At 52.3% G+C, this 26,517-nt stretch overlaps 1 protein-coding gene across 3 annotated transcripts in view; it reads right to left on the reverse strand.

The window, feature by feature from the left end:
* Window positions 1-26,517, reverse strand: part of TRIM67 (tripartite motif containing 67) — a 48,993-nt gene that overhangs the window by 5,147 nt on the left and 17,329 nt on the right. For 2 of the 3 annotated variants that reach the window (XM_068548850.1, XM_068548848.1), the window contains 5 exons: window positions 9,258-9,353; window positions 7,516-7,638; window positions 6,042-6,152; window positions 4,671-4,830; window positions 2,465-2,610 (listed from right to left, as the gene is read on the reverse strand). In XM_068548850.1, the coding sequence (XP_068404951.1) occupies window positions 2,465-2,610; window positions 4,671-4,830; window positions 6,042-6,152; window positions 7,516-7,638; window positions 9,258-9,353 (636 nt within the window). The remainder of the gene's footprint in view (window positions 1-2,464; window positions 2,611-4,670; window positions 4,831-6,041; window positions 6,153-7,515; window positions 7,639-9,257; window positions 9,354-26,517) is intronic. The other variant, XM_068548849.1, reaches the window with a different exon arrangement.

Consider the following 26,517-nt stretch of genomic DNA (forward strand, 5'->3'; position numbering starts at 1 on the left):
ATAAACAAAACAAAAGATATTTGAAAGGGAAGGGTCATCACACATGATGGGAGAAAGCAGATGGAGGAAGGGCGTGGCCAGGCGCAGGTGGTTCAAGTTGATTTGGCCATTTCTGGAGTAAGATGGGCACTCCACCTCCTTCCCCGCTTCTCCCACCGCTGAGGCTGCCATCTTCCTACTCCTTGGGACTCCTGGAGCTGCTTTTTTCCTGGCCTCCCCAGAGGGTGGGACATTTCTGCATCGGACCCCAAAGATCCTCTTCTAGAACATTTACTTTGTTTCCCGTTTACTTCAAACTTACTCTGTCCTATTAACTTCCCCCAAATGCATAGCCTTACACCTCACCTATGTCATTACATTCAGCTTAGTTTGTCTAAAACATCTTTCCTGCTTGATTACTCAGGGGTGTTTCTCTTCATTTGTTTTTCCAAGTTATTGATAATAATAGCTGTGTGCCAGGCATTCTATAAGGCATCTTTTTAAAAAATGTTTATTTATTTATGTTATTATTATTTTGGCTGCGCCAGGGTCTTAGTTGCAGCATGCAGGATCTTCGTTGCAGCCTGCGGACTTCTTAGTTGCAGCATGCATGCAGGATCTAGGGATTGAACCCGGGACCCCTGCACTGGGAGCACAGAGTCTTACCCACTGGACTGCCAGGAAAGTCCCTGTATAAGACATCTTAATCCTCATACAACCCTGGGACATTGCTATTATTTTCGTTATTTTATTCACAAGGATACTCAGAGAAGGTAGGTAACTTGCCCAAGATCACAGTTAATCCATTTAGAAGCCAGCGTTCAAATCCAGGTCTGTCTGCATTCAGCGTCCACGCTTTTCCCACTATAACACATGGTTCCTCATAAATTCTAGCCCTTGGGTGGAGCTTTTGTTAGTGGTCATGCTTCAAAGGGGAGAAGCCATCTTCAGTTGAGCCCTGTGGCTGCTTCTTTTATTTTTATTTTTTAAAGATTTATTTATTTATTTATTTATTTTGTATTTATTTTTGGCTGCGTTGGGTCTTCGTTGCTGCGTGTGGGCTTTCTCTAGTTGCGGCGAGTGGGGCTACTCTTTGTTGCGGTGCGCGGGCTTCTCATTGCCGTGGCTTCTCTTGTTGCGGAGCACGGGCTCTAGGCGTGCGGCTTCAGTAGTTGCGGCACGTGGGCTTCAGTAGCTGTGGCACGTGGGCTCAGCAGTTGTGGCTCGCAGGCTCTAGAGGGCTTAGTTGCTCCACAGCATGTGGGATCTTCCCGGATCAGGGCTCGAACCTGTGTCCCCTGCATTGGCAGGCAGATTCTTAACCACTGCGCCACCAGGGAAGTACTGGCTGCTTCTTTTAATATCTCAAAGTCTCCTCTTTCTTCCCATTTCAAAACCATAAGCTCTCCTCCTGGTTTCTGGTTAGTCAGGGAGCTCTGTCAGTTCCTAGCTCATTTGCACGACCAGAACGGCTGAGGTTCTGGACCCGGTGAATGACCCACTATTCCTGGCCAAAGCAACCTCAGCTTCTCACTAAAGAGCCCATATCCCTAGGGACTCAATTATTCCCAAGGGAGTACTGCAGTGATTTCCCCAACTCCGAAATTCTTGAAACAAAGAAAAGAAAAGACATAGGCATCAATCCAGTTGAGGGAAGCAAAGAGAATATTGACCGTTGGCAAGAGACGTTGAATGGGTGCCACTTCCCAGGAGAAGAAGTATGAGAGTTGTTATGACTGTGCTGGTTTGTTAGAACGAGTCTTTATTTGGTCTCTCGGGGACAGAAAGGTGGCGCTCTCAGCAGACCCAGAGTTTGTGCTCCCTGGTGTTCCTGTCAACACAACAGCTGGACGGGAGCCTGAACTTCACTGTGTGACGTCTCACGGTAGAGATGTGTTAGGGGGCTGGCTTGGGGTGGGGAGCCATCCAGGTTTGCTACCACGGGCCGAGACTAGAAGATGCACTTGTGACTCACTAAGGATATTTACTGTCCGCACAGACTTCATCACTGGGGACATGAATGTAGACGGTCACCCCAACCCAACAAACATTTCTCAGGTGTCTTCCCACCTTGCCAGGTGAACTAAGCACTGAACCGGGCAAGGCAGGTGTGAAGGAACCTTGAGGGGGTGGGGAGTGGCTTCGGGGTGCTGGGTGGGAGGGTGCTGACCAGATACCACTGCGCTGTTGGGCTGACTGGGAAGTGGGTACTGCGGGGGACACCTTTTCGGAGCTCTACCTCGGCCTCCGACCTGTGTCAGTCTTCACAGAAAAACCATCCAGAACTTTCTGTGGCCGCCGCCTCTGCCTGCCCAGACCCAGCCCTCGGTAGGGAAGCCCCACGTCCCGTGAGCCCAGGCCCACTGGCTCTGCGTCCTGGGGGCCAATGCCCTCGCTGGTGGCATCAGACCTAAGGGCAGCACCCCCGGGCTGGGGCAGAGGCTGGGACAGCGCGAGTTCCCCCCAGCAAGCAGCGGGGCCTCACCCGGAACTGGCCCCCGTCTCCGTCGTCCAGCTCCAGGATGTAGCCGTCCACGGTGCTGTGGGTGAAGGGCGGCGTCCTCCAGGCCAGCGTGACGCTGTTGTTCCGGGTGCAGCACTTCTCCAGCTGCAGCAGGGGCACGGGCGGCACTGTGGCGGGGACAGGTCAGCTTTAGTGCACAGACCCCTGCAGGGCACAGGGCAGCCGCGTGGACCCGGCCGCACCCCAGGAGGAAAGGTGGCCACCCTGCGTCATTCCACCCCTCTGGGTCCGGAGCCCTGAGGAAGAGCTGCCCCCTGCCCACCTGCCCACTGAGAATCACTGGTTTTGACTCGGCCCCACAAGCAGCTGGGGAGGACTTGCAGCCCGGCCTCTGCGGACCCTCCGCACAGGGCAGCAAGCAGCTCGCACATGGGGCCTGGAAGGTGCTCTTGGGGGTGGGGAAGGGCAAAATGCAAAGACCCACTGAAACCTTTGTCTGGAAGCATGTTAAAGGCCCAGGGAACTAGATGCCGGAAGGAGAGGCGATCTTACAGTATCGGGCAGTCAGTCCGTGGAATTAGGGATTGGAGTCAAGTGTATCATAAGTTCTATTAAGGTGAGATTGGGAGAATGTTTTTATTCTCTAGTTATGTTCAGGCTCAAGAGGTTTTAGAAATAGTCCGTGCTGACATTTTCCAAAGGGAAAACTGCAACGTTAGTTTTTGGAAAAACTACAGATTTCAGTTTGGGCCCAAATGTTAGGTCACCATCTTCCACATTCGGTTGACAGTTTAGTTGGGTGTCACCCCTGCCTTTGTCCCGGAGGGCTGGCTCGGTGCAGCCTGGTTCCCGGGGGGACCTCGGGTGATGAGCGTGGAGGAGCCCTCTCTCCATCCCTGGGCTCTGCTGCTTGCTCTCCCGCTTCCTCTGTGAATTCCACCACCCCGTCCCTTCGGGAGCAGCTCCAAGCCGCCGACTTTCCAGAGGCCTCCACCTCTGCTAGGCTCCTCCCGCTCCCAGCACCACGCCTCATTCACACCTGGGGCAGGTGGCATTTCTAAACCTCACCTGAGGTGCAAATGGGAAGGTGCTCTCGGGGGTGGGGAAGGGCAAAATGCAAAGACCCACTGAAACCTTTGTCTGGAAGCATGTTAAAGGCCCAGGGAACTAGATGCCGGAAGGAGAGGCGATCTTACAGTATCGGGCAGTCAGTCCGTGGAATTAGGGATTTGAGTCAAGTGTATCATAAGTTCTATTAAGGTGAGATTGGAAGGTGCAAACTGAGTATGGGAGAAAGCACAGAGATGCACAAGAGACTGGGTGTCTCTGGTTTAAAAATGGCCACGTATTTTGCAAGTAAGGATTTTCCTGAGTTCACAGATTCTGTAGGTGTGGCACTCAGCCCTTGGATATATCGGTCTAAAAAAACTAAAGAGCTTCATTCCCTCTCCTGAACGTACCCTTAATGTCTCTGGAGAGACAGGGTGACGTCACTTGCTAATTTTGCAACCTGGGGAAAGTTATGCAAACTTTGCTTAACCCTTAGCTCGTGTCCCCCGTGGGTCTCTGCACTCACCGCTACGATCCACCACCTTCTCCCGTCTGCTCTCATCTCTGACCTTCTCGCTCTTCTTGGAACATAGAACACTTATACCTGCCTTGGGGCCTTTGCACTCACCACCCCTCGGCCTTCTGGAATGTTCTTCCCTTACATTACATCTCTTTCCTCCTCACCTCAAAATACCCCCCCCCCAACCCATGTCTACTAATGCCCCCTTCTCAAAAGGCACCTTGTTTGTCCCAACTGCCACTATCAGTTTACATTATACTCTCTGTTGTATTGTATTATCGATGTGTTATCTATTTCCTTCTCTAAATATCAGCTCAGTCTAGTGAGGGAGTCTGTAGACTTGCTCACGGCTGTGTCCTGAGCACGTAGGATGGTGCCTGGCACGTGGTAGACACTCAATAGGTGTCTCTGAATGAACAAATGTTCCTCTTTCACAAAGGGGAAAAGTCTGGCTCAGCCTGGGGGCTACCCACAGGGGTCACCCAGCTCGAGGGTGGCTGAGCTGGGACCTGAACCCAGGTCTGTGACTCAGGAGTCCCTCCCTCCCACTCTGCGTCACACCAGTGTCACAGGTCTTCTGATGGCCCTAAGCTGCGCCGCAGAGTGGATGCCTCTTCCAGAAGAAGCATCAACTGAACTGGGCCGACCACGGCTCACCCCTACATTTCATCTGGACGAAGTCCAGCTGGTGAATGGCCTGCAGCAGGGGCTCGCTGTCCAAGGTCAGTTCAAACTCTGCAGACACCTTGGGCTCCAGGGCACCTTTGACCCACTGCTCTTGAGACACCTGGACACGCTTGATCAGGGCGTCCGAGATCTTAAAGGAAGCACAGAGTTTAGGGTTTCCACGTGCAAAGGGAAAATAACGTAGCAGAGGGTAAGGAAGGGGCAGGGACTTCTCTGTGGGCTCAGGGGGCTGCGGTGGCTAAGCACGCCCACTCAAGCCCTGGCAGAGATCATCTTTTAACAGCTTAGTCATGTTAAATGTAAAGAAGCACTTGCTGTTTTAGGCTAAACCCTGTTGTGAAGCAAATGATACTTAAAAAATTTTTTTTTAAATTTTATTTATTTATTTTGGCCGCACTGCGCGTCACGCGGGATCTTCCCCGACCAGGGGTCAAAACCACGCCCCCTGCAGTGGAAGCGCGGAGTCCTAACCACCGGACCACTAGGGAAGTCCAGTACTTTTAAAATATACAAAGACAGTCTTCACTCTACCTCTTTTGCTAGATCTAGCACTTTGCAAAGTGAAACATACGAGTGGCTTGTCCCAGGGTCTGAAAGCATCTCCTTCATCCGCAGGAGCGTGAAGCTCCCTCCCTCCCACTGTGTTTCCTCCACGGTGTTCTGCAGTTTCTGCTCCAAACTCTCACCGCATCAAACCCACAGCTCTGTTCTCCTCTGCTGGACAGCCCTGCTCATTCAGACATTTGCACGTGTCCCTGTAGAGCCATGACCCCATGCACCCTTCCTGGGGACCGATCCAGGAGATTCATCATGTCCCCCAGAGACGGAGGACACAGCTTCCATCCGAATCACAGACATGATCCCAAGAGGTGCTCGTGACCCCGAGTCAGACTGGCTGCTGGAAGGATGCCCAGCAAGGCTGCACTGGCTTGGCAGGCAGCGGTCATGTGTCCAGACCTGCAGGACTCCGCACCCTGAGGGAACGGGTCATGTGGATTCTGCTGACTCACTTCTCCCTGTGCCATCTTTCCAGCTTGATTGGCAAAGACTGTCTTTTCTCATCTGGGGAGAATATGTTGAATTGGGGTTTCAAGTCGAGGCACGAAAGCACGGCATTTCAGCCCTAGAGATTATGATGTTTGATCTCCTCCTTTAAGGATGACACAGAGCCAGGGTCACGGCTAGTGAGACGCGGAGCCAAGATGAGAACCTAGGTCTTCTGGAATCGCTGAGCACAGGAGATTCTGCTCAACTCCAAGCCGCTGGGAGGCACCTTCCTAGAACCTCGGCTAGTCTGGGGCATGGCAGTGGATTGGGAGGAACAATGCCCAGCCCGCTCACCTGCAGAAACCCGGAGGGGTCGTTCTCCTTGATGACCTCCAGGCAGTACTCCATCAGCCCCGTGGACTGCCGCAGCTTCAGCGTGCAGTGGTTGATCTGGTCCCAAACCATCTGCCACGAGAAGTATCCCTAGTAACCGTCTCATCGAGGAACAGCAGCCGGCTGCAGCGGCAAGCGGCATCGGTCCCGGCTGCCTTGCCCCCTCCCCTGCTGCTGCTCTGTTCCTGAGCTCCACGCGCCCCTCCACGCGCCCTCCTTACGGGGGCGGTAAATGGACCCACTTCCCAACAAGCAGGGTCGCCACACCCAACAGGGCAAACTTCCTGAACTCTGGATAGAAAAGCAGAGAACGTGCACCCTCTGAAGCCCTCCTAGTGACCGGTCCGTGCCCCAGCCTCGCTCGTTGGGTGGAAACTCAGGGGGCTCGGCTGCTTTGCGTGTAAACCAAGGATCATCCCCAACACTCACTCCTTCTTTCCTTGAAAGTCACATTTTCTGATTCAGCTGGGAAATGTCTGTAGAACAGATCGAGCCCAGACAATGAGGTGAGTGGTTTCTGTCAAGGCGGGGTGTTCACGGGGCACCTGCCTGGCCCGGGGACCCAGTGCCGAGTGAGGGGAACCCTCCCCCTCCCGCCGTGGCCACCTCTGCTCTGCAAGATGAGAACAGGCAGTGTCCCTTCGACAGAAAACAGGGGCCGGGAGAAGATGGGAGAGGGTGGCCTTCTGACTGAAAGCAGCAGGATTCAGGCATCTCCCTCCAGCTTTGGAGGGGGAGCAGGGGTGCTGATTGCTTCAGGGAAAGTAACACGAGTGTAAGTAGGTCCCGGGCCAACTTGCTCAGCCTTTCCTCTCCCCATTCATTCATTCATTCATTCGTTCATTCATTCGTTCGTTCGTTTGTTCATTCGTTCGTTCGTTCATTCATTCGTTCGTTCATTTGTTCGTTCGTTCATTCATTTGTTCGTTCATTCGTTCGTTCGTTCATTCATTCATTCGTTCATTCGTTCATTCATTCGTTCGTTCGTTCATTCATTCGTTCGTTCATTCATTTGTTCGTTCATTCATTCGTTTATTCATTCATTCGTTCATTCATTCGTTCTTTCGTTCATTCATTCGTTCTTTCGTTCATTCATTCGTTCGTTCATTTGTTCGTTCGTTCATTCATTTGTTCGTTCATTCGTTCGTTCATTCATTCATTCGTTCGTTCGTTCATTCGTTCGTTCGTTCATTCATTCGTTCGTTTGTTCACTCATTTGTTCGTTCATTCGTTCGTTCGTTCATTCATTCGTTCATTCGTTCATTCTTTCTTTCATTCATTCGTTCGTTCATTCGTTCGTTCGTTCGTTCATTCATTCGTTCATTCATTCGTTCGCTCACTCAGCTAACACTGACCCAGAGCCCACGCTGCGTGCTCCCCCAGGCTCGGCTCGGAGGCCGCGATGGGACCGAGGGCGTCGGCCGCGGGGACCCACCTTCAGCTTGTGTTCCCTCTCTTTGGTGACCTTGGTGAGCAGCTTGGCCTTCTGCCGGGTTAGCGCGTCCACCAGTGCGTCGCACTGGGCCACCAGGCAGGCCTCGTAGTCCAGGCCGTTCTCCTGCGGGACGCAGAGAGCTTTAGCGATAAGACGCTCGGAAACGCGGCCAGCACCAGACACACGGGGGCCCACCAGCAAGCTCGCCCCAGCGTGAGCTGTCCCGTTATTAGACTGGAAACAGTGCACACGTGAGTCTCAGCACATCTATAGGATGGAGTGAATATTCAGAGTCATCCAAACCATGAGGGTTTGTGAGGGTTTTCAATGTCATGGGAAAAGCTCATGAGAGAGACCTAAGAAGAAGAAGAGCGGCTGCAAGTGTGTGCAGCGTAATCGCACACTGTACGTGCATGTGTGTGTGTAGAGTAGTGGAACAACATGTCAAAGTGATGAGGGGGTCACCTCAGGGGCTGAGATATTGGTGAACCTTTCCTACTTCAGTCTGGTATTCTCTACCTTTCAAAATTTCTGTAACATACTTTTGCTTTCTCTAATCAGAAAACAGTAAAACAAACAAAACCCACTGTTCTTGCTGTAGGATCTGTCTCTCTCAGTTCTAAAAAAAAAAAAAAAAAAGTCTTTCAATGTAACTCAGGTCAGCCTGGATTCAGACCTCGTGTCATGGGCTGATGGTGTTCAGACCTCGTGTCATGGGCTGATGGTGTTCAGCCCTCCCACCCCTGCCCCAAGTTCCTATTTGAAGTCCTACCCCCCCATGACCTCAGAATGGGACTGTGTTTGGAGACAGGGCCTTGAAAGAAGTCAGTTAAATGAGGTCCTCAGGCTGGGCCCTGATCCAATCTGACTGGTGTCCTTACAAGAGGACACAGACACACACAGAGGGAGGACAGTGTGAGGACACAGGGAGAAGATGGCCGTCTACACGCCAAGGAGAGAGACCTCAGGAGAAACCACCTCTGCCAACACCTTGATCTTGGACTTCCAGCCTCCAGAACTATGAGAAAATAAGTTACTGTTGTGGAAGCCACTCAGTCGATGGTACCTTGTTACAGCAGCCCCATCAAACGGATACCTCCGGTGTCCCTGAAACATCAGAACCAGGACAGGAAATGCCTGGCGGCTGAATCCTGTGCTTTCACTTATTAGGAAGGATGGTTTTTATTGGCTGGTTAAGAATTCAGTGCCCTGAGTCCTCTTTCCCATCCAGACACCGGAATGCTCTACGGTTCGTGATCTGTGTGAAAGTTCCTCCGCGCGTGCATGTATTTATACGCTCTCTCCCCGACAGACAGAGCTCCTGGGGACAGAGGCTGTGCCTTATTGATCTGCGTCGGGCTTGTATGTGACACAGCATGGGTGCTCAGTAAATACATTTGTTTAGTAAATGATGCTTTTATATTTTGATGTGTTGGTACAAAAGCACCGTATACAGATACTGCCTAGGGCTACGTGGCCACGCAGAGTGCTGCATTATTTCTGCCCAGCTCTCTTTCTAGGATTCTCTCTGAGTTCATGCAAAATCCCTTTCCTATCAGATGTCACAGGGGTGTCAGTGGATTGAGTGGGTGGTGTCCGCAACATCTGAGGCAGTGCAGTGGGACAATTGGGCCTTCTCACGTTCAGCACTGAAAAGCACCTGCCACGGGGCCTTTCCTTTCCTCTGCTAAGCTTCACGTACCTCCCGCACGGACTCCCCTCCCAGCGGGAGCTATGCTCACCTGGATCTGCTGCAGAATGTGCTTCAGCTGAACTAGAAACTCCTTGGCTTCTTTTGCCTTATCGGAAACTCCATTTAAGGCCTGAGACAGTTGGGCCTAAAAGATATCACAGGTTGAAAAGGAAAATTAGGTGTTAAAGGCACTTGGTCTGCACTTCATCATAAAGGCTTGTGTTTATAAGAGGGTAGAACCCAGGAACCGTCCTCACTTATGAAGGGACCGCTATTGACTCCCGGACTCTATTGCATGTGCTTATTTTTCCAGCAATGGTTGATAAAGTGTTGGTTGACCAACACTCTTCTGTCTGGACCCCAAAGCTGGGTAGAAGTAAGGAGCATTCAGCTAATTGGTTCAGGCTGACAGGACCCAGGACAAGAAGGCAAGTAGAGCCTTGGCCGGGTCTGGCCCCCTCCCCACCGTAGCAGTTGTACCCCCCATCAGTAGGACACTCAGACACTTGTGCGAGGGAATCCCAGGTGCCAGGCCACGCTCTGCCCACCCCACCCCTGCACAGGCGCCTTTTGGCCTGAGTGGGATGGGCGGGAAAGGGACCTGGAAGTGAGCCTGAGCCATGTGGACCGGGGGTCCCAAGGCATCATGCGGAAGGGGATGATGGTGGCCTCCTCCTTAGCACTAGGGATTCCTCACCCTGCCCAGTTGCTGGGACCCAAAGGCAGAGCTGCAGGCTGGGGTCAAATCTACGGCCTTTAGCCTCAGGCTTCTTTTGAATGAAACACATACACACACCGTCGAATTTGTCTTCAAAATCTTGCTATTGAATAGACTGGTGCCCTTGATTTTTTTTTTTTTAATTAATTAATTTATTTATTTTTGGCTATGTTGGGTCTTCGTTTCTGTGCGAGGGCCTCCTCCAGCTGTGGCAAGCGGGGGCCCCTCTTCATCGCAGTGCGCAGGCCTCTCACTATCGCGGCCTCTCTTGTTGCGGAGCACAGGCTCCAGACGCGCAGGCTCAGTAGTTGTGGCTCACGGACCCAGTTGCTCCGCGGCATGTGGGATCTTCCCAGACCAGGGCTCGAACCCGTGTCCCCTGCATTAGCAGGCAGATTCTCAACCACTGCGCCACCGGGGAAGCCCTGGTGCCCTTGATTTTTAACACGACTCTCATGTTTCAGAGTAAAAAGCTGAGGGCAGAGCAAAAACGGGGCCAGAAAGGCTGGGTCATACCTGCTCTCCACTTTCCTTTTTTTTTTTTTTTTAATTGGAGTATAATAGCTTTACAGTGTTGTTTCTGCCGTACAATGAAGTGAATCAGCTATATGTATACATATATCCCCCCCCTCAGGGACCTCCCTCCCTCCCACCCCGCATCCCACCCATCTAGGTCATCACAGAGCACCGAGCTGAGCTTCCCGTGCTATACAGCAGGTTCTCACTAGCTATCTATTTCACACATGGTAGTGTATTTATGTCAAACCTAATCTCCCACTTCGTCCCACCCTCCCCTTCCCCCGCTGTGTCCACACATCTGTTCGCTACGTCTGCATCTCTATTCCTGCCCTGCAAATAGGATCATCTGTACCGTTTTTTCTAGATTCCACATATATGCGTTAATATACAATATTTGTTTTTCTCTTTCTGACTTACCTCACTTTGTATGACAGACTCTAGGTCCATCGACATCTCTACAAATGACCCCATTTCGTTCCTTTTTATGGCTGAGTAATATTCCATTAGGTCTCTGCTCAGATATGATCTGTCAGTGAGGCCTCTTCCTTTGTCCTGCTTTATTCTTCTTCATAATGTTCATCACCACCCAACACAGGTTTGTTTCCTGTCTGCCTCTCCTCCCGAAAATGCAGGCTCCGCAGAACAGGGACCTTGCCTGGTTGCTCACATGCAGAGAAAGCACCATGCCCATGGCAGCATGAAAGAAATATTTGTTGAATGAATGCATCAATGAATGTGATTCTCTGGACCATATCCATGGCTTTCAAAGTGTGGTTCTTGGACTGATGGCATCAGCATCGTCCAGGAATTTGTTAGAAACACAAATTCTCTGGCCTCACCCCAGTCTTACTGATCAGAAACTGGGGGTGAAGCCCAGGAATCTGTCTTATAACAAGCTCTCCAGGGGGTTCCGATGCAGTTTGCGATCCACTGGATGGTACAAACATAGCCACGGAGTGGAGGAGGAGACACAGGGAGAAGGAAGGGGGCCTCAGACCAGGGTCACCGACGTTCAAGGTGAGGTCAAGGTGAGGTCTGGGCTCTGTCCTGCTGGGAGACGGCTGGGAGCCTGAGGTGTGGCTCAGCAGAGGCGGCTTCCAGAGAAGCTCTTCCTTCTTCCACTGGCTTCCCCATGCCCCCCACCTCAGCTGGTGTAGGCACCCCCCTCCACAGGCACCCGGCGTGGACCACTTTCTGTTGCAATTATCCACGCAGGAAGAATATCCAGTAGACCTTACAGGAACAGCAGAGCGTTCTGTGTCTGCTCTAATACAGCTGCCACCAGCCTGGGCGGCTCTGAGCACTTGAAAGGTGGCTAATGTAACTGAGGGACTGGATTTAAATTTTATTTAAAGTTTTCGGCCACCACGTTTGGCCAGCGGCTGCTGTTCTGGAAAGCACAGATCTTTTTTTAATTTTTATTTTTAATATTTATTGATTTATTTGGCCGCGTTGGGTCTTAGTTGCGGCGCGTGGGCTCAGTTGCCCCGCGGCATGTGGGATCTTAGTTCCCCGACCAGGGATCGAACCCCCGTCCCCTGCACCGGGAGGCAGATTCTTAACCACTGGACCACCAGGGAAGTCCCTGGGTAGCACAGATCTTTGCACCCATCCTTAGAGGGGTCCAGGTCCTCGGGAAGCTCAGCCTGTCCCTGATGGCTGTGCTCAGGAGGAGCCGGAGAGGTCAGCATGACTCGGGCCCGTCATCGGCGCCCAGAAAAGAGTGGCACCTCCCTCCCCACCACAGTCACCCAGAGCAGAGGGCCCACTGAGGCTGCACCCCTTCCCTCCCCAAGGAGGGACCGATTCCCAGGAACCTATACAATCCTTCATGGCGGGAACTTTGTTTTTTTGTCTTTGCCTTTCTAGCCAGGCACTGGCACAAAGCAGGGGCTCAAAAACTGCTCACTGGCTGAATAAAAAGCAAAGCAATTGCTCCACTAGAAGCGGATGCTAAGCTAAGATGGGTCCCTGTAGATCCATCCCCACGGCGACCACCTTTTCCGGCGAGAGGCTGCATTAGTGAGAGTCCCCTTCCCTCCACCCGGGGAACTGGAGCCAGCGGGGCTCTGTCCCCGCCAGCCCCGGCCTCCCCGCGGCCCGTCCCACCCCAGGGCCTGTGGACCTGCTTCCTGCTTGGCAAGTAGACCCAGGACCTTGGCAAGGAGCCCAGAACACAGTGATCTTTGAAGGCCTCCAGGGACCTTAGGCAAACGTCCAGCTGAAAGGGGAATGATCTCACAGCTCAGTAGACACGGCTCCGGGCCCACCAGACTTGCCCTTGATCTTGCCCTCTGCTTTCTCTTGACGCCGTCTGGCCCTGGCGCAGCAGGGTGCTCGCCTGCACAAAGACCTGTGCCCGGTCTGCTGGTCGCCGGGAAGAGCCCGGGCACCCATGTGAGGTCCGGTCGCCATCGAGGGATGTCCCAACAAGCACACACTTGAACCTTTCTTGACCCCAGTTCCTTCCTGTGTGATGTGGCCACGAGACACCTCTCCTTGCCCAGGTGACAACACTGTGGAAACTGGACCTGGTTATTCTAGTGGCAAAGGAGTCAGGGTTTCGGCGGCGAAGGTGGAAACCATTTCTCAAGGGACAAGTGGTTCACTTATTGGCAACATGTTATGGGTTCACGGCATATTGTATTTGGCTTCAGTTTTTTGAAATATGCTCTTCCTCTTTTCCACAGGGACTACCTAGGGGCCAGCAGGGGACACTGAAAATTGTGTCTTTCTGGTCTGAGAGAAGAGCCTGCCGTCTGAGAAATGAGAATGGATTGTTCTGTCTCTGTGGATGTTGGTTATACTATCCTCTTGGAAAGAAAGGAAATATCCAGACTGAAGATAAATTTTTTTAAATGACTGAATGGATTTTAACTTGAATCAAACATTGTATTTTATGCCTTTTTATTCCTCTAAGGTTAGAACTACATTGCTGCAGAGTCTCTAAGTTTAGACGGACAGCTTAAAAATGTATTTCCAAGTGGGCCAAACCACCTGCTTCCTGACCTAGCATCACATCTTTGCCTGCATCCCGAAAGAGTAGCTTCTGGGTACATGGGGTAGCTTTCTGCCTTTTCCCTCCCATTCTGGATGGCGTTATAGGGCCTCATACTGCATTAAGCAAGAGAGCTCTGGGCCAGTACAGTCAAATCTTGGCTCTGTCATTCATTAGCTGTGCATCTTGGGAAGATTCTTCATCTCTTTGTTCTATAGGTGGGAATAACAACCCTTACCTCATACGAGTTCTTACTATTATGCTTAGAAATATAGCCCAAGCTCTCCCGAAATCCTGTTAATTGTTCAGTCTGGGTCTATCATATGTGGGTTGTTACAGACTGAATGTGTCCTCCCCAAATCCATATGTTGAAGCCTTAACCTGCAGTATGATGGTATTAGGAGATGGGACCTTTGGGAGGCAATTAGGTCACGTAGGTGGAGCCCCCATGATGGGATCAGTGCCCTTAAAGAAAAGACATGGGAGAGCTCTTTCCCTCTCTCCTCCCACTGCACTGAGGAAAGGCCGTGTGAGGACACGGTGACAAGGTGACTGTCCGCAAGGCCCGAAGAGAGCCTCACCAGGAGCTAAGCTGGCCGGCAGCCGGATCTGGGATGTCCAGCTTTCAGAACTGTGAGAAAGAAATCTCTGTTGTTTTATGGGATTTGCTTATAGCAGCCCAAACAGACTAAGACATGAATTATCTAAATTACCCAGCTAGGACCTTTCAGAGATAATTCTCATGTTTGCCACAGACTCTGTGGAGAAGCCCCTAAGTTGTCTCCTCTTATTTATCTTTAAAAATTAATTAATTAATTAATTTGTGGCTGCGTTGGGTCTTCATTGCTGCGCGCAGGCTTTCTCTAGTTGCGGCGAGCGGGGGCTACTCTTCGTTGCGGTGTGTGGGCTTTTCACTGCGGTGGCTTATCTTGTTGCGGAGCAGGGGCTCTAGGCGCGTGGGCTTCAGTAGGTGTGGCATGTGGGCTCAGTAGTTGCGGCTCGCGGGCTTAGTTGCTCCGCGGCATGTGGGATCTTCCCAGACCAGGGATCGAACCCACGTCCCCTGCATTGGCAGGCGGATTCTTAACCACTGCGTCACCAGGGAAGTCCCAAGTTGCCTCCTTTTAAACTTGGTCTTTGTTCTCTGACATCAGGATTACCCAGTAGAAGTGCAGAAGTTAGGCACCAAGGATCTAGACATGGCTGCCAAATGCCACCTCCTCTTGATGCTTTGCTCCCTTCCCCAGATGGAACGTGCCCTTGGCACTCCTTCCAGGGCGTGTCTCACTCTCCTTGAGACGGGCAGCCCGGGGGAAATGCGTCCGCTCCCCTGTCCCGTCGGCCGCCCTGCAAGCCTGTCCTGTGCACCTCTGTGCAGGCAGCGCGGGCCTCACACCTAGAATGTGCTCCGCAGAGATCCAGTCAGTGGATGGATTCTGTTCTAGATTTTGGCTGACTAGCTGCCCCGAGCTAGTCACGTCTCAATCCTCTTACACGCTGGGCTTAATTAAAACGGCCATGTGGCCACTCTGGACCCGCCATTTCTAGGGCATGAAGCCCCATCTGGTCCGGGGCACTGGCAGTCCAACCCTACCCTGCGGATCAAAACTCTTTTCACGACTTCTGGGTATTAACTGTTTCTAGTTAACCGCTGGCACGGATTCTGCCCCAGTTTAGTCCTACTCGACAGAACCTCCGACGCCCTCCCTCCCCCTGCCTCTGCTGGAAGACCAGAGGGTTCCTCCACCTAGGCCTGCTTCCCCTTTCCCGATCCACCTGCCAACGGCTGCAAAAGCCCCGCTGAAGCGCTGGAAAAGCCCTTCGCCGAGAGGCCAGCCACCAAGATAAATATGACTGCCCTGGTGGTCAGCCTAAAGTGAGGTTCAGCGACACGGCAGGGGGCCTTGGGTGCCCTTACTACTGAAGCAGATGCAGTGACAAAGCTGGAGACTGCGTGAGAGAGTACTGTCCCACCCACAGGGACCACACCTGGGGACAGGAGAAGGTGGGTGAGACGGGCGCATGGAGGGGGTAAGGGGAGGACCCATACCGGGTGCACGAGACCCCAGCCCTACAGGATCCCCCTGCCCAGTCCGCCCCCATCCAAGGGTCCAGGTTGTAAAGGACGTGTCACACAGGGTGTGAAGCACTGATGCTAGGGCTCCAGCGGAGCAGGGTGGGCCTTGGGTAGAAGTCTACCTAGATGGGCTTCCCTGGTGGCGCAGTGGTTGAGAATCCGCCTGCCAATGCAGGGGACACGGGTTCGAGCCCTGGTCTGGGAAGATCCCACGTGCCGCGGAGCAGCTGGGCCCGTGAGCCACAACTACTGAGCCTGCGCGTCTGGAGCCTGTGCTCCGCAACAAGAGAGGCCGCGATAGTGAGAGGCCCGCGCACCGCGATGAAGAGTGGCCCCCGCTCGCCGCAACTAGAGAAAGCCCTCGCACAGAAACAAAGACCCAACACAGCCATAAATAAATAAATAAATTATTAAAAAAAAAAAAAAAAAAAAGAAGTCTACCTAGAGAGCGATCAGATGAGTATTTGCCGGGTGGCAGGCCCCTTCCATGGCAGACTGTGGGTCCCAGGCTGAGGGCCCCCCAGAAGCAGAAAGGGTTGTTGGCAGGAGAACTAGGATCCAGGGGCGATGCAAGCAGCGTCTCTCTTCAGTGGATGTGACCCGGATTTGGCGGGGGGTGGGGGGTGCCCTGAGGCAAAACAGCTCAGAGGATCAGCTCCTGTCCCACTGGCTCCCTGTGTCTCTGGCCACTGAGCCAGTAAGGAGACGGGGGGTTTGAATGGGGGTCTCCAGACGCTAATCCAGTGCTCTGTTCTGTGCACTGAAGCCACCTCCAACCCCCAGAACCTCCATATGGAGGCCGCTACCATGACTGCCAGCACTGAGACGTGTTGTCTATGAAGACTCCATGGCCCCTGAGTCCCCCCCCCAGGACTGATACTCCGAGAGGGTCTACCTTCCCTTGACTCCCCAGACTCATTCAGCCCCCCGCATTGTGGGTTCTCATGGTATATTAGCTTCTTGTTGCTGCTATCAAGAATTACCATAAACTCAGTAACCTAAAGCAACACTGGTTTATTCTTTTATAGTCCTGGAGGCCAGAAGTCCAAAGTGAGTCTTACAGGCCAAAATCAAGCTGTCAGCAGGCCTGCTTCCTTCTGGAGCCTCTAAGGATGGACCCCTTTTCTTTTCCTTTTTTTTAAAAAACACGCTCTTGGCTTTATTTATTTTTAAAATATTTATTTATTTCGGCTCCACCGGGTCTTAGGTGCGGCACGTGGGATCTTTGTTGCGGCAGGTGGGCTTCCCAGTTGTGGCTTGCATGCGGGGATCCTAGTTCCCCGAACAGGGATTGAACCCAGGCCCCCTGCATTGGAAGTGTGGAGTCTTACACACTGGACCACCAGGGAAGCCCCGAGAGACCCCTTTTCTTGTCTTTTCCATCTTCTAGAGGTTACCTACATCCCTTGGCTCGTGGCCCCTTCCTTGCATCACTCAGCCTCTCACTTCTGTCCTCGTATCTCCTACGACTATGGCCTTCCTGCCTCCCTCTTACAAGGGCCCTTGCGACCTTAAACCAGCTGAGCAATTCAGGATAAGCTCCTCACCTCAAGATCCTTAATATAATCACACCTGCAAAGTCCATTTTGCCATGTAAGGTGACATGGTCACAAATTCTGGAGGTTGGGACATGCACATCCTTGGGGGCCTTTATTCAGCCTGCCATACCTGGCAACTGAACTGATCTTTTCTAGTCTCATTTCACAGGTGACGGATGAACTGTTCAATGTCTGCTACTTCAGAGGCCTGTGCGCTGGATGAAGTCGTATTGCACGTACGCAGTGCCGTATTCCCAGCTCGGGCCAGGTGCCAGGCACACGGTAGGGACCAGAAACCATGCCCCATTGAAGGTCTGTCTCCACCTGGATCCTCAACTCCTCACTGAGGATGCAGGACAGGTATCAGGATAGGACCCACCCATAGAACTAACATCTACCCCACAAAGACCCTCCCCTAAGGCCAGAATAGGGTGCTTCTTGTGCCACAAGGTAAAACGCAGGCTGCCTGGACCCGGCTGCAACCTGGCACTGTGGCCTCCCCTCTCTTGCCCCGGTACAGCTCTCTGATGCTGATGACCCCGGTCGATAGCTACGGTGACGATGGCAGACGGCATTCACTAAATGCTGACACTAAATTACGTGTCTAATTTTGTTGGTTTCTCACAGCCTGTCAGAGGGGGGGCTAGTATTTTCCTCATTTTACAGAAGAGGGGAACGAGGCTCAAGGTCACACAGCTAGAAGCTGGTGGATGGAGCCAAGGCTCCGACCAAGGTTTCTCTGAACCCAAAGCCATTGCTCCTAGCACTGGGCTGCCTTTCAGATACTCAACGAAGACAGAGGAAGGAGAAACCCTGATTTCCAGCCAAACCCTCCGCAGGTGGGCTGATGGGGAGGGACAGTCCATCCTCTCCTGGCGGCATCTTTACTGTCCCTCACATGCTTCCCGTTCAGGTGGGGCTGCCTGTCTGTCGAGTGACTTTCCGCATCTCCCCTCCATTAAAGTTTCAAATGTGCAGCAGCCTAGGGAACCAGAGCAACTTCCGGAAGTGTCAAAGCAAGGCCGCCTTCAGCCTGGGTGAGGTGGTGGTACAGCAGTGAGGCGTAGCCTCCCGCCCCCTGCCCGCAAGGAGGGGGTGCCGTCAGGACTCCCACTGCAGCCCTGCGCGGAAGCAGCCAGCTGGGGCAGGCAGGACCCAGAGGGCGAGTCCTGATGCAGCTGAGGGGTGGGAGGGGTTTATGCGGACAGCCACAGGACACAGAGCTCAAAAAGACGTTTCTCTTTGTGAGTCTGACGCCAGTTTCAACGTGTGGGTTCTTTTCCCCACACCAGGCGATTCTCCAGTGCCAGCTGGCCGTCCTACAATTCAACTCAGTTCGGACACTTTCTATCTGGAAAGAGCGTCAGATCCCGCAGGTTAAGGGCTCAGCCCACAGGTCTGTCTCCCCTTCAGCCAATCGCAACTCCAGGTTGTCACCTGTGCTTCCCACCGAGTGCCCAGAGATAGGATGTTCCCACATCTCCTCCTTGGGTTTGATGACTTTGCCAGAACTCAGAAACACTTTACTTACTAGATCACCAGTTTGTTACAAAAGGATGCAACTAGGAACAACCAGACAGAGGAGATGCAGGGGGCAAGGTCTGGGGAAGGGCACAGAGCTTCCCTGCCCTCTCCCCACACCTCTGCGTGTTCCCAGCCCGGAACCTCTCAGGACCCCATCCTCTCGGGGTTTTATGGAGGCTTCATTCCATAGGCATGATTGATTAAGTCGTTGGTCATCGGTGATTGATTGAGCTGCCAGCCCTTCTCTCCTCCCCAGAGGTTGGGAGGAGGGGTGAGTGGGGGACTGAAAGCTCCAGCCCCTACTCACATGGCCGTTCCCCTGGCAACGAGTCCATCCTTAGGTTACCTGAGGCTTTCCAACAATCACCTCATTATAAAAGATATTATATCGCTCTCATCATTTAGGAAATTCCTAGAGGTTTAGGAGCTCTGTGCCAGGAACCGAGATGAAGACCAAATATATATTTTATTATAAATCACAGTATGACACTATTACACTGGGAGGCTGTGTAATGCAAGAATGGAGAGGTCGGGGGAACATGTAAGCAGCTACACTCTGGGGGAGAATAAAAGGAGGGTTTGTTTTTATCTGCGGAGGGTACGCCCAGCGATTCACTCTCTCTGCTGCCCCTAAAGCTAGATACCCTGTCCCTCAGCCTAACTGCCTTCCCAGGGCTCCGGGGGGAGCGATTGGGAGCCTCTGTGCATCCGCTCACCGGGAGAGCTAGCCGCCCAGCTCCCGCGCTTCTGGGGCACACGGTGAAGGACAGCCGAATTTTCACCGAGTGTCTGGCACGCTCACTCAGCACAGAGGAAGAGGCTGTGAAATGGGGCCACGGGTCATTTCCTCTCCCCTTTTCCTCCTCCACTCACTAATAGGTGTTGGTTTTTTAAATTCGTGGCTGATGATAATCCCTAAAATGAGTTCAAAATGTCCTAATCCTTTGACAGAACAGCAGGAATAAAAGAGTGATGTGGAGAACTCGTTTAAGAAAATAAAAAGTCAGGGGCTCCTGGATAAGCAGAGAAGCTACCTTTGAAGCACCCTCCTGAGAGGCCTGAGCGCTATGACCACTCACTTTCCACCCAAGCAGGTGGCCACCGCACCCTCCCATGATAAGTCCCCCTCCCCGCTGGGGAAGTCTGAATCGATGGAGGCAGATATTCTCCCTGCATCTTCTCAAATGCTCCCTCCTGCCAAGGGGTCCCAAGGACCCAGCCCCTGGGACACCAACAGCTAACCCAGTGGTGACCTCCTGGCCTTGTCACGTGCCCGGGGAGCTTCTGAGCTTTCCTCTCTTAGGTTTATCTTCTGTTTAAGACTCATATGCCCGTTAAGATAAGCAGCCCAACTGGCCTTGCTGATTCAGCAGACGTGGACGTCATGGGCGTGTGTAGGTACAGGCATCTGGCAGGAGGAGAGAAGCAAAGCGCCCAGAGCGCTACCTCTCTATCATCCAGCCCTTCCCAACTCAAGGCTGCACCCTGGGCAGCCTCAAGGGGAGGTGTCATGGGTTGAATTATGGCCACCTAAAAAGACGTGTCAGAGTCCCAACTCTTAGAACCTCAGAATGTGACCTTATTTGGAGACAGTGTCTTTACAGAGGTACGCAAGTTAAAATTTGGTCATTAGGGTGGGTCCTAATCCAATGTGGCTGGTGTCCTTATAAAAAGGGGAAATGTGGACACAGAGACAGATGTCCACAGAGGGAAAATGACATGTGGACATTGGAGTTACGCTACCACAAACCAAGGAACTGCCAGAGGCTGGGAGAGAGGCCTGGAATAGATCCTTCCCTAGAGACTTCAGGGCCCTGTGACACCTTGATCTCAGACTTGGCCTCCAGAACTGTCCCTCATAAAATGGTGTAGTATTTGCATGTAACCCGCACACGTCCTCTCACATACTTTAAATCATGTCTAGATTACTTAAAATACCTAATACCATGTAAATGCTATGAAAAGAGTTGCCAACATGTGGCTAATTCAAATTTTGCTTTTTGGAACTTTCTGGAATTTTTTTCCTCACTAATTTTGATCCACAGTTGGTTGAATCCTCGGATACAGCGGGGCAACTGTACCTTGATACACTCATATCACACACTAATACAAAAGGGTTTAAAGTGGGAGGTTCACAGCTGTCCTGCTTAAATCATAAACCAGGATAGACCCTGATCTGTTCTGTCCTGCCTGGAAATGCACTCTTCCTTCAGTAAGAAATTCTGTCTTTGCTGGAATCTCCCTCCTCCTGGCCCTTGGGGCTCAAGGTCTCCTCTCCTGTGGCTCTTGCTGAACAAGGTGGGAACCCTTCAGCCTGGCCGTCAAGACCTTCACCCAGTCACTAGGTGATTCGTCAACAGGCACCTGTTGGCCACCTACAGATGAAGAGGCCCAGTGATGTGCCGGGGGGGGGGGGGTCAGCACCTCCGCCCTCCCTGGGGCTTTTGAACCCAGACCCCGCCTTCCAGCAGATCCGCTCCCCTCGCTTCCCCCCCTGCATTGTGAGCCTTCTCCCAGCTGTCACTTGCCCTCACAACGCCCACCTGGAGACCTGGATCAGCCTGCCCAAGGCCAGGTGCACTTCTCCTTTTCCGTGAAGTCTTCCCGGACTCCATGAGACTGTGGGACCCTCCTCTCCTCTGCTCCCCCTTGGCCTCTTGCTTACCCCCAGTTTTAGTCCTTGTCACCGTCCGTCTGGCATCTAGTTACCTGTCCACTGGCCCTCGCTGGAGCGAGGCTCCCCCAGTGAGACGTGAATTCATCCGCATGCCCAGCGCGGGGCCTGCACACAACAGGCGCTGGCTCGAGTGGCTTGTGAATTGACTGAGTTTAGTGCCGTGTGCTCTGGGGCAGCAGAGAAGCAGGGGTGAGTCTTGGCTCCCTCGGGCGGGGTCCCGGGGTGCAGCTGGAGGCATCTAGCTTGACTTCTGGGGGGTCCGACACCTGGCGCCTGTGGCGACCCCGCCTCACCGCCTGGCCCGTCCGGCCCATCCTGCTGGGCCTGGGGCCTCTTCCCGGGGCTTCTCCCTGGGGGCCCCGCCCTGGTGGGATCTCCTGAGCACCACTCCTTCCTCACTTCACTTGAGTAAAAATAGAGCTGGATACCCTCTGACTTTCCTCCCTCGGTCCCTCCAAAGTGGTGGGTGGGATGCAGGGTGGTCCAGGGATGCAGGGTGGTCCAGGGGATGGAGGTTTGAGATCACAGAGTTGTGAATCCTGACAACGGGGGAAGAGGGCCAGGAGTGGACGAGGTGCGACTACACGGTGGCTGGTTTGACATCCCCCGTTCCCACCCCCGAGCCAGCCACTCAGGCTTTGGTGGATGGGAGGCGGTGACGGGGGCAAAGCTCCCCAGAAGCTCAGCTCAGCCTCGCACTAAGCAGGCCGGAGAGTGGACTAAGCTCCTGGACCTGCCAGCCACGTGCCCGGAAGCCTTGCCGTGTGCGGACTGGACTGTGGAGTCAAGGGCTGAACTCAAACCCTGATTCTATGTGACCAAGTTTCTTTGTGAGCCTTTGTGTCCTCGCTGTGAGATGGGGGCAATGCTATGCACCCCAAGGGCTATTGCAAGGTTTAAGAGAGAGCCTGCGTGGAGAGCCCTGGGTTCAGGGGCTGGCACTCTAGTGACGGGGGTTCTGAGCACAACGAGATCCCAGAGGGGGCTTCTCCAGACCATCGCAGCCACTGCTGCTTCCCTGCTGTTGGCCGTCCATCATCCTTCCTAACGGTACTTTTGTTTTGCTTTGAGAAATTGCCTCTTTCCCTCTAGGTACCATCTGGTAGGACTGAGATCATGGCCCCAATACCACTGTCGTCACCCAGCAAGGGGCAGGCACATGCCCTGCTCTAGCTGGGAGTATGCCAGCTCCCTGGAACTCAAAACTGAGAAAGGGGCAAAGAAACGCAGAAATACAGGCAGTTGTTCTATAGGTCCCTGACCAGACTCCTGGGAGTAGACCATTCTTGTAGCTCCTGCTTCTTAGGGCTCGAGAAAGCCTTTGGAACCAGAATGCCAGGTTTGGATCCCGACTCACATCCTCTGTGTCCTTGGGTGAATTGTTTAATCTCTTCCTGCAGGAGGTACCTTGTGGTGTTATCGTGGGATTAAGTGAGTTGCTACATGTGAGGTGCTGAGAACAGAGGCTAGCAAACATGCAGGGCTGTATGTGATCCCTGTTGTAATTTTGAACATGGCTCTCAAAGCTCCCTCGGATTCGGTAAATGCTTAGAAACAAGTATTATTTTTCCAGTAAATTTTCTTCAATTCAAGTGAACCAGAGTTGGTTTCTTTTGCTCTAACTGGCTAGGAGGCTAAGCAAACACAAAGATATCTATGTTGTAATTAGTGATTCATGCTGCAGCTGCATAAGCTCAGTCCCTCTGGAGACGGTTGATGGCGAGAGGCCTCTCCTCCTCCCCGGCCACAGCTCAGCTTCAGACTCCGATTCCCCAAAATGCTGACAGCTTAGGAGTTCTCGGTGAGCTCCTGCCCCAGGTGTGCAGGGGGAGCAGTTCAGCTTGTCAACAGGGACTTTTAAGCTGCCAGTATTGATCTGTCAGAGCCACCAACCAAACTTCCTTGGTTAGGACTTAACGCTGAGGTCAAAAATAAGAAGAGGCAGGCCTGAAGGGAACTGGCTACATCACTGCATGTACCCATGGGCACACGGTTGCATCCCATTCTGATAAGAGGGTCAGTTAGTGCCAAATGACCCTCAAGAGGGACTTCCCTGGTGGCACAGTGGTTAAGAATCCACCTGCCAATGCAGGGGACACGGGTTCGAGCCCTGGTCTGGGAAGATCCCACGTGCCGTGGAGCAACTAAGCCTGTGTGCCACAACTACTGAGCCTGCGCTCCTAGAGCCTGTCAACGAGAAGCCCGCGTGCAGCAATGAAGACCCAACGCAGCCACAAACAAACAAACAAACAAACAAATTAATTAATTAATTTACAAGTGACCCTCAAGAGCGCACATGTGCAGGAACCAGACCCAGAATAATTGGAAATTCCATGTCCCCCCCAGGGCGTGGGCTTGTCAGTTCCTGTTGGAATGAACAGGCAAGGGCAGCAGCCTGTACCACCTTCAAGACACAAGCCACCTCAGCACGACCTGCCAGGCGGCTCCATCCCTCGACACCCTTGCATCTCTGTTCACCTGCCTGATGTGGTCTCCCCCTTGCTTTGCCAGCACCCACAAGTCATCATTCGAAACTCAGCTCAGACGTCCCTCCCTCATGCTGCTTCCCCTCCCTGCCACCCCCTCAAGGCTGATGGAGATGTTCCTTTTCTGGGCTCCCGTGCCACCCCACACCTCATTATAGTGTACCGTCATCATGCATTTACCCTTTCTTCTGCTCAGTTGTGTGGTCTTACAGGACGGGTACCCTGGTCTGCTTCATCTCCGTATGAGCTATCGGTGTATAGTCAATAAGTGTTTGCTGAACAGATGCATTAATTAGTTATTTTTTTATTGGACAATATGGCGGAGAAGTTTATAAAATGAACCAAGGAACAGAAGCAAGGACCAGAGCTCCATTTCTGCTTTGTATCTGACATGCAATGTAATGTTAGACTGGTCATGGAATTTCACTTCTTACACTTTGGGGGTAACTTACTATCAAAAAGGATTATATAGCCCTCATTTGTCACTAACCATGTAGAGATATTAGGAGGAAAACAAGCTTGCGAGGTACACTACGTGTCTCACACTGTCACTTTCAAACTTGCTCAGCAAGTGCTAGATTTATGTTTCTCTCAAAAGAGAACACATGGATTTCAAGCAAAATGAAACTATCCAGAAAAAGGTTCAGAGTAAAGACAAGGAGTTCAGAGAAGACCCAAGTAATCAAAAAGGCATCCTTTAGTCACCTCCAGACAGCATGCCCGATTCCAGGAGCTGTATGTGTCACAGGGAATGCCTGTCTCTCTATGGTTGAGGGATCATGGAAAAAAGCCCAAATTAAAAAAAAAAAATCAAGTATGAAAGAAATCTAGGTATGGGTCTAGTAGAGAACACTGCTAAATTTCAAAAAGTGTTTCGGGACTTCCCTGGTGGCGCAGTGGTTAAGAATCGCCTGCCAATGCAGGGGACACGGGTTCGATCCCTGGTCTGGGAAGATCCCACATGCCGCGGAGCAACTAAGCCAGTGAGCCACAACTACTGAGCCCGCATGCTGCAACTACTGAAGCCCGTGCGCTTATGGTGAGGGCTAGTCCTCCTCTGTCTGTCAGGCATGGCTGCTCCAGGCACCTTCTGAATCATTCCTCCCAAAAGTCTGCTCCATGGACCAAGAGACCCAGAGACCCTCAGCATCCCCTAAACGAACTTGGTGTCCTTCCCAACCAGTATTCTTTGGCTCCACAACACAGCCCACAAGCACCGCACCCCATGCCCATCCCCTACCCAGTCCCCAGGAAGACACTCCTCTCCCTGCCTACAGATGGGCTACTTCCTTCAGCTCACAGCCCTGGCCTCCATCTTCTATCAGGGCTGGGACAATCTGCCTTCATCTCCATGAAGAGGCCAAAAATGCAAAAGCTATTTATTTGGTTCCTGGAAGTTGTATAAAAGCAAGGCCGGCAGTGTTGGTCTGGTTGTAAAAAGAGAAGACACACTGGTCTTTTATTTCTTATAAATCGCTGTTCTCTAGGTGTTGCTTTCTCCTGGATATTTACAAGGAGAAGGCTGCGCCATGGGACCCACAGCTCCCTCTGCTTGTCTCTGTCTGCAGAAATCTCCCTACGTTGGCATCCCCAGAAGCCTTTGCAGCCTCCTCTCCTTCTCTTGTGGCTCCGCAACAAGAGAAGCCACCACAGTGAGAAGCCCATGCACCACAACAAAGAGTAGCTCCCTCTCACTGCAACTAGCAAAAGCCCGCGTGTAGCAACGAAGACCTAAATCAGCCAAAGATAAATAAATTAAAAAAAAAAACCTGTTTCCTCATTCTTCTGCAACCAAAGGAAAAGATAGAAATATTTTGACCAATAACCAGGGCATGGCTCGGGCAAGAGACACAAGACAGTGAAATGGAAAGAGTGTGGTTGTATTAGACAGCCTCAGCTTGGTAAGCTGCAGTAACAAACATCCCCCACCAACTCAGACGCTTCCAACAACGAAGGTTTACTTCTTGCTCACACTGGATGCCCACTGCAGGTCACATGCCCTCTTTGCTTCAGGATCCAAGCTAAAGGAGCATATCCCATATTTGAGACATCCTGGCCTCATAGCAGAGGAAAAGGAGCTATGGCAGAAACACACCTTGGCTGTTAAAGCTTCTCCTGGGAGGTAGCACACATCACTTCCTCTATCATTCATTTGCCCGAGCAAGTTACACAGCCCAGCCTTATATCAATGGAGAAAGAAGTACAGCTCTCCCACAAGGAGAGCAGAAAATATTTTGAACAAATAATTAAATCTAGCAAAACGGTCTCTGGAGTCAGGCAGACTTTGGCTTTCCTTTACTAGTCATGTGCTCTTGGGCGAGTTCTTACTCTCTTATTAGAATCTACATGCTGGGGATTATACGACCTACTTAGTAGTGACAATTCAAATCAAATAACACATTAAAACACGTGACTTTTTTCTTCCTTCCCCTGGGTCACCCAACCCCTCCTTCTACCATTGCCTTCTCTCTCCGTCCTGCTGCCGACGCCAGTGCGATAGGTTTGGCAGGAGAGTGTTTGCGAGAGGGGCAGGAGAGGAAGATGGCACTTGGGGAGACATGGAGCAGTTGAGAATTGCTTCTTATTTATGTATTTATTTGGCTGTGCTGGGTCTTTAGTTGCAGCACTTGGGATCTTCAGTTGCAGCATGTGAACTCTTAGTTGCGACTTGTGAACTCTTAGTTGCAGCATGTGGGATCTAGTTCCCTGACCAGGGATCGAACCCAGGCCCCTGCATTGGGAGCGTGGAGTCCTAGCCACTGGACCACCAGG

This window comes from Eschrichtius robustus, chromosome 7, assembly GCF_028021215.1.
Source record: "Eschrichtius robustus isolate mEscRob2 chromosome 7, mEscRob2.pri, whole genome shotgun sequence".
Taxonomy (NCBI): domain Eukaryota; kingdom Metazoa; phylum Chordata; class Mammalia; order Artiodactyla; family Eschrichtiidae; genus Eschrichtius; species Eschrichtius robustus.